At 46.6% G+C, this 15,444-nt stretch overlaps 1 protein-coding gene across 3 annotated transcripts in view; it reads left to right on the forward strand.

Moving 5' to 3' along the window:
- Window positions 1–7,173: 7,173 nt before the first annotated feature.
- The window catches only part of c29h6orf136 (chromosome 29 C6orf136 homolog), a 40,904-nt gene continuing 32,633 nt past the window's right edge, over window positions 7,174–15,444 (forward strand). Inside the window, exons 1-3 of one of the 3 annotated variants that reach the window (XM_068009658.1) lie at window positions 7,174–7,234; window positions 8,191–8,377; window positions 13,479–14,381. In XM_068009658.1, coding sequence (XP_067865759.1) covers window positions 8,213–8,377; window positions 13,479–14,381 — 1,068 coding nt within the window. In that variant the 5' untranslated portion in view covers window positions 7,174–7,234; window positions 8,191–8,212. Of the gene's footprint in view, window positions 7,331–8,190; window positions 8,378–13,478; window positions 14,382–15,444 lie in introns of all 3 variants that reach the window. The other 2 variants (XM_068009657.1, XM_068009656.1) reach the window with 2 other exon arrangements.

A 15,444-nucleotide genomic window follows, 5' to 3' on the forward strand; every position in this document is an offset into this window, starting at 1 on the left:
ATGATATCGGTGCCCTCTATGATGGTAATGGTGAAGCCATGTGTACCTACTTCCTTAGAATGCACAGCACCAAACCTAATATTGTTTTCATGCCCCAAAGTACTAAAATTATACTTTAAGTATGAATCAAATGGTTGTGCACAGATTCAATCTGCGTGTAGGGGTCGGGATGAAATCCAACTGGCATTAGTAAGTCTAAAATTATCTTCTGTTTCTTGTTCAAGGATGACATTCACACTTCTGTAGAATTAGCTGACTGCCTCTGTTGCCATATTATTCAAAACCGGATGAAGACATCAAAGGAAAGGTGACTGAAAAAATAATCAGTTAGTCAATTGTTCTCTGACACTTCCTCCCTGGTTTCATAAGTCTCTATGCTCTCAGCTTCTTTGCTATCCACTTGCTCTCAACATTTCTGGGTTAAAAGATTTAAATTACGAGGACAGGTTGCACAGACTAGGCTCGTACTCCCCTGAGTATATAAGATTAGGGGGTGATATACATCAGGTTTTTAAAGGAATTGATAGGGTAGATAGAGAGAGAAACTACTTCCTCTGGTAGGGGAGTCCAGAACAAAGGAACATAACCTTAAAATTAGAGCGAGGCCATTCAGGAGTGACGTCAAGAAGCACTTCACACAAAGAGTCGTGGAAATCTGGAACTCTCTCCCCTAAAAAGCTTTTAAGCCTAGGGATCAGTTAAACATTTCAAAACGGTGATTGATAGATTGTGGGGAGGTGGTGGTATAGGGTAATGTCTCTAGACTAGTTTTTTTTGGGGGGGTATGGGTTCAAATCCCACCATGGCAGATGGTTAAATTTGAATTCAATTAACAAATCTGAAATTAAAAAAAAACTAGTCTTGTGGTGACCATGAAATGATTGTTGTAAAAACTCATCTGGCTCACTAATGTCCTTTAGGGAAGGAAATCTGGCCTACATGTGACTCCAGACCCACGGCAATGACTCTTAACTGCCCACTCAGTTCAAGGGCAATTAGGGATGAGCAATAAATACTGGTCTAGCCAGTAATGTCCACATCCCATGAATGAATATGTAAAAAAGGCCTTTGTTAGGTGAAGGTATTAATGGATAGAGGGCCAAGGCAGGTAGATGGAGTTAAAATACAAACTAGCCCTGATCTAACTGAATGAGGGTACAGGTTTGATGGGCTGAATGACCTCCTCCTGTTCCTATGGTAGCCAATTTGCACGCAACAAAATCCCAGCAGCAGCAAATGAGACCGTGCACTTCAAAAAACAGTATCTTGGGATCTTTAAGATTCACCTGTGCAAGCAAATGGTCAAAAGGGTTAAATATCTCAACTGAAAGACAATGCAGCTCTCGCACAGTATTGCACTGAACTGTCAACTTAGATGATGTGCAAAAGACCTGGAGGGGAACCAGAAACAATGATCTTCTGCCTTAGTAGAATAAGCCAATAACTTTCAAAAGAAAATTGGATAAATACTTGAAGGAGAAACATTTGCAAGATGATAGGTATTCTATTCCAGAAAGTTAGTTTGTGAAGGATAGAACCAGAGCCAATCGTTGCACCCTTTTACATTTATTTACAGAGTTACACATTGCAGTCATACACCTCCAAATCCAATAACTATCATTTTAGTCTGTGACTACCAATAGGAACCTCAGTGAATGCACACCATGAGCATGTAATTAAACATAATTAATATACAAATAATAATGGAGAAAGGGCGAGGGAGTGGGACTAATTGGATAATTCAGAGGGGAAGTGAAGAAGAAAATAAGAGAGGCAAAGAGAGAATATGGGAAGAGATTGGCAGCTATCATGAAAGGGAATCCAAAAGTCTTCTGTAGGCATATAAATAGCTAAAGGGTATTAAGAAGAGGGGTGGGACTGATTAGGGACCAAAAAGGGGATTTATGCATGGAGGCAGAGGGCATGACTGAGGTACTAAATGAGTACTTTGCATCTGTCTTTATCTGCCTTTACCAAGGTAGATTTTACCAAAGTCATAGTGAAAGATGAGGTAGTGGAGATACTGGATGGGCTAAAAATTAATAAAGAGGCAGTATTAGAAAGGGTGGCTGTACTTATAGTTGATAAGTCACCAGGATTGGATAGGATTGATCTGAGGATAATGAGGGAAGGAAGAGTGGAAATTGTGGAGGTACTGGACATAATCTTCGCAATCTCCTTAGGCAGAGGAGTGGTGCCAGAGGATTGGAGAATTGCAAATGTTACACCCTTGTTCAAGAAAGGGTGTAAAGCTAATCCCAGCAATTATAGGCCAGTCAGCTTAAACTTGATGATGGGAAAGCTTTTAGAAATGATAATCCGGCACAAAATTAACAAACACTTGGACAAGTGTGGATTAATTAAGGAAAGCCAGCACGGATTTGTTAAAGGCAAATCATGTTTAACTAGCTTGATTGAGTTTTTTTTGATGAGGTAACAGAAAGGGTTGATGAAGGTCAAGTAGTTGATGTGTATATGGACTTCCAGAAGACATTTGATAAGTTGCCACATAATACGCTTGCCAGCAAAATTGAAACCCATAGAATAAAAGGGATTGTGGCAGCATGGATATGAAGTTCACAGAGTGACAGGAAATGGAGAGTAGCAGTGAACAGAGGAAGGTATACAATGGGCTTCCCCAGAGATCGGTACTAGGACCACTGCTTTTCTTGGTGTATATTTATGACCTAGACTTGGGTGTACAAGGCGCAATTTAAAAATTTGCAGATGACACAAAACTTGGAAGTATTGTGAATCATGAGGAGGATAGTGATTGACTTCAAGAGGACACAAACAGAGTGGTGGAATAGGTGGACGCATGGCAGATGAAATTTGATGCAGAGAGGTATGAAGTGATACATTTTGGTGGAAAGAATGAGGAGAGGCAATATAAGCTGAAGGATACAATTCTAAAGTAGGTGCAGGAACAGAGAGACCTGGAGGTATATCTGCACAAATCAATGAAGGTTGCAGCGTCGGTGGAGAAAGCGGTTAAAAAGGCATTGGGGTACTTGAGCATTGTGTCTAATTCTCGGCACCACACTTTGGGAAGGATGTAAAGGCTTTAGAGAGGGACTTCAGTTATGTGGATAGACTGGAGAGGGCGGGGTTGTTCTCCTTAGTGAAGAGGAGGTTGAGAGGAGATTTCATAGAGGTGTTCAAAATCATGAGGGGCCTAGACAGAGCAGATAAAGAGAAATTGTTCCCAATGGTGGAAGGGTCGAGAACCAGAGGACGCCGATTTAAGGCAAAAGAACCAAAAGTGACATGAGAAAAAAATGTTTTTATGCAGCGAATGGAATACTAAGCGTGTGGGAGAGGCAGATTTAATCATGCCTTTCAAAAAGGAATTGGATCTGAAATGAAAACATTTGCAGGGCTATGGGGGAAGGGTGGTGGAGTCGGTCTTGCGAAATTGCTGTTGCAGAGAGGGGCTTGGACTCAACAGGCCAAATGGCTTTTTTCTGTTTTGAATGAATACTCAAGCTGTGCCCAGCATCAGTGGCTCAGTAGGTAGCACTCCTGCTTTATAAGATAAAAGGTTGTGGACTCCAGTCCCAATCCAAACACATCTTTTTTTTCAAAATCTGACCTCCAGCCCAGTACTCGAGGGAATGCTGCAAATTCAGAGATGCTGCCTTTTGAATGAGGCCCTGTCTGCTCTTTCAGATGGGCATAAAAGTTCATGTGGTACTGTTTCAAAGACGAGTGGGGAGAGTTACTCCTGGTATCCTGGCCAATCTTTATCCCTCAATCAACACCATTAGAAACAGATTCACCCGCCTCCAGCATTCTCCCTCTACCTGGACCCCTCACCCTGGCCTCTTACCCGCTCTTGATCTCTTCATTGAAAACTGTCGGCGAGACATTGGTCGTCTCAATTTCTCTGCCCCCCTCACTCACTCTAACCTGTCCCCCTCTGAACTTGAGGCACTCCGTTCTCTCAGGTCTAACCCCGACATGGTCATCAAACCTGCAGACAAGAATGGTGCTGTTGTTGTATGGCGTACCGACCTCTACCTTGCAGAAGCTCAACGCCAACTCACAGACACCTCTTCCTACCTCCCTCTGGACCATGACCCCACCACCGAACATCAAGCCACCGTCCAAAGGACTGTCACTGACCTCATCTCCTCTGGAGATCTTCCCTCTACAGCTTCCAACCTCATAGTCCCGCAACCCCGGACAGCCCGCTTCTACCTCCTTCCCAAAATCCACAAACGGGACTGTCCCGGCAGACCCATTGTGTCAGCCTGCTCCTGCCCAACTGAACTTATTTCTTCCTATCTAGACTCTATCTTTTCTCCGCTGGTCCAGTCTCTTCCCACCTACATCCGTGACTCTTCTGACGCCCTACGTCATTTTGACAATTTCCAGTTTCCTGGTCCCAACCGCCTCCTCTTCACTATGGACGTCCAATCGCTCTACACCGCCATCCCCCACCAGGATGGTTTGAGGGCTCTCCGCTTCTTCCTGGAACAGAGGCCCAACCAGTCCCCATCCACCAACACCCTCCTCCGCCTGGCTGAACTTGTTCTCACATTGAACAACTTCTCCTTCAACTCCATGCATTTCCTTCAAGTAAAAGGTGTCGCTATGGGTACCCGCATGGGTCCTAGTTATGCCTGTCTTTTTGTGGGATATGTCGAGCATTCTTTGTTCCAGTCCTACTCAGGCCCCCTCCCCCAACTCTTTTTCCGGTACATTGATGACTGTATCGGTGCCGTTTCCTGCTCCCGCCCCGAACTAGAAAACTTTATCAACTTTGCTTCCAATTTCCACCCCTCTCTCACCTTTACATGGTCCATCTCTGACACTTCCCTTCCTCGACTTCTCTGTCTCCATCTCTGGGGATAGGTTGTCTACCAATATCCATTATAAGCCCACTGACTCCCACAGCTACCTCGACTACACTTCTTCACACCCTACCTCCTGTAAGGACTCCATTCCATTCTCCCAGTTTCTCCGTCTCCGACGCATCTGCTCTGATGATGCTACCTTCCATGACGGTGCTTCTGATATGACCTCCTTTTTCCTCAACCGAGGATTTCCCCCCACTGTGGTTGACAGGGCCCTCAACCGTGTCCGACCCATTCCCCGCACCTCTACCCTCACCCCTTCCCCTCCCTCCCAGAACCGTGACAGGGTTCCCCTTGTCCTCACTTTTCATCCCACCAGCCTCCATATCCAAAGGATCATCCTCCGCCATTTTCGCCACCTCCAGCGTGATGCCACTACCAGTCGCATCTTCCCCTCCCTTCCCCTGTCAGCATTCCGAAGGGATCGTTCCCTCCGCGACACCCTGGTCCACTCCTCCATTACCCCCACCACCTCGTCCCCGTCCCAGGGCACCTTCCCTTGCAATCGCAGGAGGTGTAATACCTGCCCATTTACCTCCTCTCTCCTCACTATCCCAGGCCCCAAACACTCCTTTCAGGTGAAGCAGCGATTTACTTGTACTTCTTTCAATGTAGTATACTGTATTCGCTGCTCACAGTGTGGTCTCCTCTACATTGGGGAGACCAAGCGCAGACTGGGTGACCGCTTTGCGGAACATCTCCGCTCAGTCCGCAAGCAGGACCCTGAGCTTCCGGTTGCTTGCCATTTCAACACTCCCCCCTGCTCTCATGCTCACATCTCTGTCCTGGGATTGCTGCAGTGTTCCAGTGAACATCAACGCAAGCTCGAGGAACAGCATCTCATCTACCGATTAGGCACACTACAGCCTGCCGGACTGAACATTGAGTTCAATAATTTCAGAGCATGACAGCCCCCCACTTTACTTTCATTTTTAGTTATTTTTTCTTCCTTTTTTTTTGCATTCCTTTTTACATTTTTTACAATCTTTTTTTGCATTTATTTCATTTCATCTTAGTTTGTTCAGTTTGCTTACCCACTGTTTTTTTCAGGTTGTTTTTCTTCAGGTTTGCACTTGCTGATGTTCAATATTCAGTATATTCACACCTAATCTGTACTAATGCTTTGTCTTTCAACACACCATTAACATATTGTTTGCCTTTGCTCCGTGACCTTTTGGGCAGCTATGTGGCCTGGTCCAATCTGCACCTTCTCCTTTGTTATCTCTTGCCCAACCCCCACCTCACTTGTTTATAATCTGTGACTTTTCTAATATTTGTCAGTTCCGAAGAAGGGTCACTGACCCGAAACGTTAACTCTGCTTCTCTTTCCACAGATGCTGCCAGACCTGCTGAGTGAATCCAGCATTTCTTGTTTTTGTTTCAGATTTCCAGCATCCGCAGTATTTTGCTTTTATATTAGAAACAGATTACCTGATTGCAGTTTGTGGGAGCTGGCTGAGCGAAAATTGCCTGCCATGTTTCCTACATTACAACAGTGACTGCACTTCTAAAAGTATTTAATTGGCTGTAAAGTGTTTTGGGATGTACTGAGGTCATGAATTGTCTTGGCAGGATTGTCTTATGAGGAGAGATTGATGAAACTGGGCCTGTATTCTCTGGAGTTTCCAAGAATGAGAGGTGATCTCATTGAAAATTCTTACAGGGTGGATGTAGATAGGATGTTTCCCCTGGCTGGTGAGATGAAACCAGGGGATACAGTCTCAGAATAAGGGGTAGGCCATTTAAGACTCCGATGAGGAGGAATTTCTTCACTTAGGGCGTGGTGAATCTTTGGAATTCTTTACCCCCGAGGGCTGTGGAGGCTGTTATTGACAGAAATTGATGGATTCCTAGATACTAATGACATCAAGGGATATGGGGATAGCACAGGAAACTGGTGGTGAGGTACACGATTAGTCATGATTTAATTGAATGGCAGAGCAGGCTCGATGGGCTAAATGGCCTACTCCTATGAAAGGTGTCTTTCATTTTCCTTTTATTGATTCAATGCCATAAAATGATACCAGTGGGAAGACGAAAAGATAAATTTATTTTTGTCAGAAAACAAGATGCAAAGTTCAAACCAAACAGCAGATAATCCCCAAACTGCCAGCCTTTGGCGACAAGACTGCAACTCCCAGCCCGCTGGGGCGCATGCGTATCTGCCCAAGCAACCCTGTCCTTGTCGTCACAATGCGCACGCCGACTACGCCAATGGGTGTGTTGCTTTCTTTCTCCCGAGCCGGTGGCGCGGGCTCCGACCAATCGGAAGGCTCGTTTGATGCCGCCGCTGCGACGTCGCTTCTGGAAGCGTCGTCTGCGGCAGCGCATGCGCGGGGCGGCAGGCACCCGGTATCCAAGGGCACTGGAGTGAGGTGGGCGCGCGTGGAGCGAGAAGGCGGACGGCGGGAAAGGTTCTGGTTGAAACCGACGCGGAGGAGAATTGCGGATCTGTGGGGGAAGGGCAGGAGGTGATGTGGACTGATGAGTTAGGAGCTGGAACCGAGGCTTAAGGTCGAGCGGCAGGGTGTTGGTGACCTGGGACCTGTACAAGTGAGGCTAGATTTCTAGGAAACAGAGAGGGCGAGACTATGGTCGACTGGGGGCAGGGCTAATGGGGCTGTGGTTGAACTGGAGGCGGGGCTAATGGGGCGGTGGGGCTGTGGTTGAACTGGGGGCGGGGCTAATGGGGCGGTGGCCGAACTGGAGGCGGGGCTAATGGGGCGGTGGCCGAACTGGAGGCGGGGCTAATGGGGCGGTGGCTGAAATGGAGGCGGGGCTAATGGGGCTGTGGCTGAAATGGAGGCGGGGCTAAATGGGCGGTGGCCGAAATGGAGGCGGGGCTAATGGGGCGGTGGCCGAAATGGAGGCGGGGCTAATGGGGCTGTGGCCGAACTGGGGGCGGGGCTAATGGGGCTGTGGCCGAATTGGGGGCGGGGCTAATGGGGCTGTCAGAACTGCTGGGGGTGGAGGTACTGTGGTATAACTGGGGGTTGGATGAGACGGGGGGGGGGGGGGGGGGGGGAACGACTGGGGATGGATGAGGCTACAGTGAGGTACCAATAGGGAGGGCAGGACTACAGTGGGGTGGCAATGATTGCTGGCTCCAACTGAGATGGTTAGGGGAGCTGGTGCATTGACAAGGTTTTACTAATTTGAGGCTGGGTGTTGGCAGAGTAAGAAGTGGAGAGGCTTTCAGAGTGTTTTTTATTGCATGGCTCTTTGGGGGGGGGGGGTGGGGACAGGGTGTTACTTTTGTTAAGAGGTTTGCTGGTTGTCTTGAGGGAGTGGGGTAGTTTTCTTTAAAGTAACGGGATTTTGTGCATCACAGTGGCAGTGGGTCGTATATATGCATGGCAGGCGCAGTGAGCTGCAGGCAGAGTGCAGCCAGGGGCTTGGCAGCATTTGGACTCGGGCAGCGGCGACTGTGCTGCGGGACTCTTCCCAGGATCAGAGGGAATGACTGTTACTACTATCCGACTGGGAGGCGGAGTCCTTCGCCTCGCTGCCGTAAACAGGTAAGCAAGTAGAATTGTGGAGGTTGTAGCTACACGTCATGCTGGAATGGGATAAATGTGCGTTGTATCTCAGTGGGTAGCCACTCTTGCCTTTCAAGTCAGAAGGTTGCGATTTCAAGTCCCACTCCAGAGACTTGAACACAGATTCTAAGCTGACGCTTCCAGGGCAGAAGGATGAGACATTAAACCAAGCTGCCCCCTGCACACTCAAGTGAAGATAAAAGATCCCACAGCAGTACTTTGAACAAAAGTGGGGTTCTTTCTGGCGCCATGTCCAATATTCATCCTTCACGTAAAAAAAAGGATGATCTGGTCATTACTGAATTGCTGTTTGTGGGCCATTGTGGTGTCCAATTGTCTCATGCATTTTCTACATTACAACCAGAGATTGCACTTCGAAAAGTATTTCATTGGCCATAAAGTGCTTTGGGATGTCCTGAGGGCACTGATCTGGGAATGCTGAATACCTCCTGTCCTTTTCCCAGACGTCTTTCATTAGAATATCATGCCTCAAAGAGCTAAGCCAGGGACTTTTGAATTGGGAAATCTAGGTGAAAGGCCAAGACCACTAATGCAGCACACCACTGAAATTGGAAAGGGTAGGGAAGAAGGATATGATAGAGATGAGGTAAAGGCAAACTGTTGATAAGGGGCAGATTGCAGACGGAAGGGAAGACTGAGAGGTAAGGCGTTCCATACCTTTGAGACTGTAGCACAGAATAGGTTACGATCAGATGTTCCAGTGAGCCCTCATTTTAGGGACAACTTGTATTTATCCTCTTGTATGAGCTTGTTGCAATGTGTGGTACACCAACTGAGAGGAAAGCTCAGAGGGCCAGTGATTGTTGTAGACTGGTACAAGATTGAATTGTCTCATATTGTAAGCTCTTGGTTTTTAGCTGTGTGATTGGGGAACGGCTCAGATCAGACCGAAGATGAGACAGGCATAATTCAAGTGTGCAGAGTTCTGGGCTGCCCTCGAACCCCACTTTTTCCTGGCGCTCTGGGGTAGAGTTGGCTGAAGCCTGATAAGCAGACCTTGGGTCACCAGTGGTGCTTGTGGAGAGATTCTTCCCTTCTCTCAAAAAAAAAATTGCAATGTAATGCAAACTTTAATTGGAGCGAGATACTGGGGAGATGCAAGGAACCAGTAGGTTTGGCGGAGCCTTTGAACTTTACATAAAATTATGTTGAGTGTACAGCATAGAATAGACCATTTGGCCCAGCAGGTCTATGCCAGTGTTTATGCTCCACATGAACCTCCTCCCTTCTTCATTCCCCGCCGCACCTGTCCCCACTCCGTCTTCATCTCACCCCATACACATAATCCATTCCATTGTCCCTCGTACATATCTCACTTCCCTCTAAAACAACCTCTGTGCTAAATGTAATATGTCTTTTGTTGGAAGAAAAGCTACAAGCTGGCTGGTTAATCTGTTTAAGAAACAAAACAATTAAAGGCCCACCAGTAAAACGAACTCAAGTTAGACATGAGATTTCCTGTGTCCGAATTGCAGTTTCGCACATACGTGGGCTCACTGGCAAGAGATGGCAAGGGAACCCTTATATTTCTGGTGCAAGGGCGTGCCACGGGTATAGCCACGCAGGACTGAAACTTTCACACCGAGGATTTGTTTGGTGGCCATCGTCGACAACTCTTAACGTACACATCAAAATACCCATGGACTTTGTTGCCTATCAGTAAAGAAACCAAATGCAACTTGAATGGGAACCTCAGCCTTTTTATTTTAAACCCCTTCCCCATGCCCATTGAGCCTGAAGCCAGCTGTAGCATCCCGACTGCAGCCTTGGTTGAGGTCAGCTAATTGAGCACAAGGATCAAATCAGGAACCTCGCTGGCCTTTGTGTTTAAACTAAATGCGCAATTGAATCCGAGCTCACCAGAAATTGGAAACACTTGGGTCTGGCAGCATCTGCGGAGACAGAAACAGAGTTTACATTTCAGCTCCGTGACCTTTTGTCAGAACCCTGTGTTTTTAATTTCTAAATTTATGACAGAGAACAGTGTGTAGCTCTTCCTATTCCCAGAAAGCAGAATGAGATACAAACTAGTAAAAGAAAGGCCACTTGGAGAAGTGGTTAATATGCTCGGAACTTGCTTCAGCATGATTCAGCACTCTGAGAAGAGGAAACAAGATTGCAATAAACAATGGGCAGTTCATTAAAACCTAAAAGCAAAATACTGTGGCTGCTGGAAATCTGGCATAAAAACAGAAAATGCTCAGTAGGTCAGGTAGCACCTGAGGGGTTTGGTCCCACTTTGAACCTGCTACTTAACCAAGAATACCCATGACACCTGTGGAGACTTGCTGCTCCCAATGCTTCCTTAAGTTTATCTGCATAGTATTTACATCAGTGAAACAGGCCATTCAGCCCAACTGATCTATGCTGGTGTTTATGCACCTTACAAGTCTCCACCCACCTCTCCTCATCTAACCCAATCTGTATATCCTTCTATTCCTTTCTCCCTCATGTATTTACCTCGCCTCCCCTTCAATGCATCTGTGCTATTCATATCAACTACATGTAACAAAGTCCACATTTTCATCATTTTTGACCTGTCCAACCTAATATGCAGTGATTTTTCTGTCACTTCTGACTCCCCAGTCAAAGGAGATAAGGGAACATAGGAATAGGAGCAAGCTCCTTAGCTCCTCGAGCCTGCTGTGCTATTTATTGAGATCCTGGCTGATCTGTGACCTAGTCTTAATCCTTTAATATCTTTGGTTAACAATCTTAGTTCTAAAGCTAACAATTGACCCTGCATCATCTGTACCTTTTGCGTGCAGTAGTGTTTTCTAATTTCCTTCCTGAAGGATTGGTTACTGATTCTTAGGCTTATATCCCCTAGTCCTAGACTCTCCAGCCAGCAGAAATTCCCTCCTTAATATCTTGAAAATTTCAATCAAGTCGCCGTTGACCACCTAAATTCTGTGGAATACAGCTTTCCCGTCTGCCACACAGAGAATGAGAGGGAGCCGTTAAAGTAGACCTTTTGCTTCTGACTTTTTTGTTTTGCTGTGGGGGAGATGCAGCCTCCACTAATCAGCCTTCAGTGGGATGATTGAAATCATGTGGAAGGATTGCTGCTTGTGATGCAGTTTATTACAGCTTTCCTGAGAATGACCATTGCTCAATATATTGGTTGGGATTGTGTTCCTTGACGGGGCGAAAACAAAAGCAAGTGAAACTGGTTTGTGGTAAAACTAGTCCCCTTAGAATTCCAAGGCTACATCGTGATCTGTTCAGTTTGACTCAAAGGCCGTTCCAAACGCTGCAACCCAAACTCATAAAACAATCATAAATCACTCCTCATTCAGTTACTCTGTTGGACAGAGCATGTTGTCCAGGAATAGTGTATTACATAAACTTGCAGCACAAAAACTGGTCCATGTTATGCTCCAGACGAGCCTTCTCTCATCCCCTCTTTATTTCACCCTAAGAACATATCTTTCTATTCCTTTCTCCCTTGTGTACTTCTCTAGTTTTCCATTAAATGCATCTGTGCTATTTGCCTCAACCACTCCATGTGGTAGTGAGTTCCACATTCTCACTCGCCTCTGGGTAAAGAACATAAATAGGAGTAGGCCATTAGGCCACTCAAGCCTGCTCTGCCATTCATTAAGGTCATGACTGATCTGCCTCAACTCCTTTCCCACCTGATCTCCACATCCCTTGATTCCTGTAGTGCCCAAAAAAATGTCGATCTCAGTCTTGAATATAAGCAACTGAGCGTCCACATCCCTCTGGGTTAGAATTCCAAAGATTCACAACCCTCGGAGCGAGAGGAAGTGTTAATGGGATCAGCATCCTTGAAAGTTGATAAGTCACCAGGGCCAGATGAAATGTAACCTAGGCTGTTAAAAGAAGCAAGAGAGGAAATAGCAGAGGGTCTGACCATCATTTTCCAGTCCTCACTGGATACAGGTGTGATGCTGGAGGATTGGAGAATTGCTAACGTTGTACCTCTGTTTAAAAAGGGAGCGAAGGATAGACTGAATAATTGCAGGCCAGTCAGTCTAACCTCAGTAGTGGGCAAAATATTGGCATCTATTCTGCGAGACAGGATAAACTGTCACTTGGAAAGGCACAGGTTAATCAAGGATAGTCAGTATGGATTTGTTAAGGGAAAATCTTGTTTGACCAACTTGATTGAGTTTTTTGAAGAAGTAACAAGGAAGATTGATGAGGGTAGTACAGTTGAAGTGGTCTACATGGATTTTAGCAAGGCTTTTGACAAGGTCCCACATGGCAGACTGGTTAAAAGAATAAAATCCTGTGGCATCCAGGAAAATGCAGCAAGGTGGATACAAAATTGGCTCAGTGGCAATTGGCAGAAAACAAAGGGTAATTGTTGATGGTTATTTTAGCGACTGGTGGGCTGTTTCCAGTGGCGTTCCGCAGAGCTCAGTACTTTTATTGAATTCAGTTTATCAACTTGTTATGGGTGGGTTTTGGACTTGAGATCTCTGGGTTGCTGGTTCAGTATGATGATCACGAGGCTACTGCACCCATTCAATGGAGCCTTGTGCTAGTTAATACAAAATGCCCATTTACGGTTCTAAGTAAAGACAGGGAACTCAATGAAAGTCTCTATTTCAAATAAGTTATTAATTAAAATTCCATGCGCTCATGTCGAAAGGCTGTGAAGAGCATACGGTCTTGGCAGTTGATAAGTGAGACGTTACTGATCTTTTCCCCCTCGCCAGCTCACCTGACGCTCCCCCAACCACTCTCTGTTGCTCTTGACCAGTTTTCTTCTAAATGAGATGCTTAATCATCTGCTTCTGATCCAGTTACCAGATTTTGATTCATGTAGAAAATGAAACACTTTTTAGTGTGCTTTTGGAATGTGGAACTTGCTGCCACACGGTGCAGTTGAGACGAATAGCATTGTACCATCTGATACCATCCTTGTGAATGGTGCTTGCACGGTCTCCAGTGCCTCCTTTTGTTGCACTATGGAGAACGGCATTATGTGCATGGCACCCTCTGGGCATGGGCAACAGGATTCAGAAACGTCCCTCATCATTTGTTTCCTTTGCAACTAAGCCACTTGTTTTTCTCTCTTCTTCCTCAGAGGTTCGAGCTGTGCCACGGCAGGTTCCTTCGGCAGATTAGCCGCATGCCATGGGCTACGCAGTCTCCTCACGTGCAGCACCAGACCAAGAGACAGCTAGGTGTAGAGACACGCACGGCGGCTGCCCACAGTCTTAGCCTGGGACCGGGCCACTTTCCAGATCTCGAGCGGGCCCAAATCTCCCTGTATAGTTCCTTGCATGGGGCCTACACCCGGGGGATGCTCCCAAGTGATGTACGCCTGCAGTCCCTCATCTGTATCCCGGATGAGAAAGTCAGTATGCAGCTGATCGTGAGCGGCTGGGGAAAGGAGTGGACTGCCCTGGTGGAGGTGCCCTGCTCTGGGTTGATACATTGGCAACAATTCGTGGCCTCCAGGATAGAAAGCGTGCCTAGTGAACTGGAGGGACAGGTTGGTGCTGAGCAAGCGAGTGTGCTTCTGCTGTCCCAGCTTGAAAGCATCTTGGATTCAATCACCACTGTTGATGGGCACAACGCGGATGACATTGTGGTGGCGCATCGCGATTCCTCCAACTTTCGTGGGTGGCCAGAAAGAGAATTAGCAGACGAGGTAATCCTGGAGAGACTGACTGGGAGACTTGAGGGGACTGGAGTGCCCTCTGCAGACAGGCAGCTGTCCCAGACGAAGGAATCCCCAGAGACAATGGCAAGCCTGTGGGACATGCACGAGGCGCATTTGGACTCTTTCAGGACTCTGTTTGACAGTGAGTGTTGTCGGATGCCATACCACATGGGTTTCGAGCATCTAACAATGCCTGTGTCACAGCTCGGGGCATTGGCTGCTTTTAGTGGAACAGGAAAACTTGCGAGCATGGGCTCGCAGAAGAGGGAGCCCAGCATGGAAGAGCATCTCGCTGTCCTTTATGAAAAGCTGAGAATGGAGGTAAAAGTGCTCTTTGTTTTAATTAAGTTTTAACTGAGTCACTTGTGTAAAATGATATCCAGAAACAAGTTAAGCTGATCGATCGATTGGTAACTGCATTGCCTAATATGGTGCTTTGCCTCCAAAAGCGTGCCATTTATATAGTGCCTGTAATGTAGTAAAAATGTCCCAAGGAACTTCAAAGGAACATTAGCTATAATTTGACACTGAGCCACATGAGATGGTGGGGCAGGTGATCAAAAGTTGGTCAAAGTGGTCGGTTATGTGGAGTGTGTCAAAGGAGGAGAGAAAGTGAAGCGTAGAGGTGTAGGGTGGGAATTACAGTCTTGGGCCTAGGTAGCTGAAGGCACAGCCACCAGTGGTGCAATGATTAAAGTTGGGATGGCGCGGGAGACAGATTTGGAGGAATTTGGAGATCTCGGAGGGTTGTGGGTCTGGAGAAAGTTAGAGGTAGGGAGGGGTGAGGCCATGGAGGGATTTGAAAACAAGGATGAGAATTTTAAAAATGAAGCACTGCCGCTCCAGGAGCTAATGTAGTTCAGCAAGCACGGGGTTGTCGGTGCCCGTGACTTGGTGCAAGTTAGGATATGGGCAGCAGATGTTTGGAGCAGGTAACAAAGGGCAGAGTAGGAAAGTCCCACCTTTTTGTTCCATGGTCACTGAGGGGGAAAGCCACCTGTGTATCTGCTACCCATGCCCAGGAGGGTAAAGGCCTGCTCAGGTCAGGAAAAAAAACCCGACCTGAACCCAACAGAACCACATCGGACCTGAGCCCGACCCGCCCGAGTCTCTCCATTTTTTCCTGGGTCCGACCCGACCTCCGGAATGTTCACTTTACCTACCTTCCGATTCCAAATCCGTTTTTCACTTTTTCAGTTTGTGCAGATAAGCAATAAAAACTGTAATTGGACTTGAAAGGTTGTTTAAAAAGATGAAGATCGGAGCCACGAAGTCAGTGATTGTTTGGTCACAAGTTAAACAGAAACCCATGGAGTTGTGCCCAGACAGGTTGTGCCACACTGTACATGTATTCCTTAAAATAAACACAGCAATTGCCTGAAAG

This window comes from Heterodontus francisci, chromosome 29 (genome assembly GCF_036365525.1).
Source record: "Heterodontus francisci isolate sHetFra1 chromosome 29, sHetFra1.hap1, whole genome shotgun sequence".
Taxonomy (NCBI): domain Eukaryota; kingdom Metazoa; phylum Chordata; class Chondrichthyes; order Heterodontiformes; family Heterodontidae; genus Heterodontus; species Heterodontus francisci.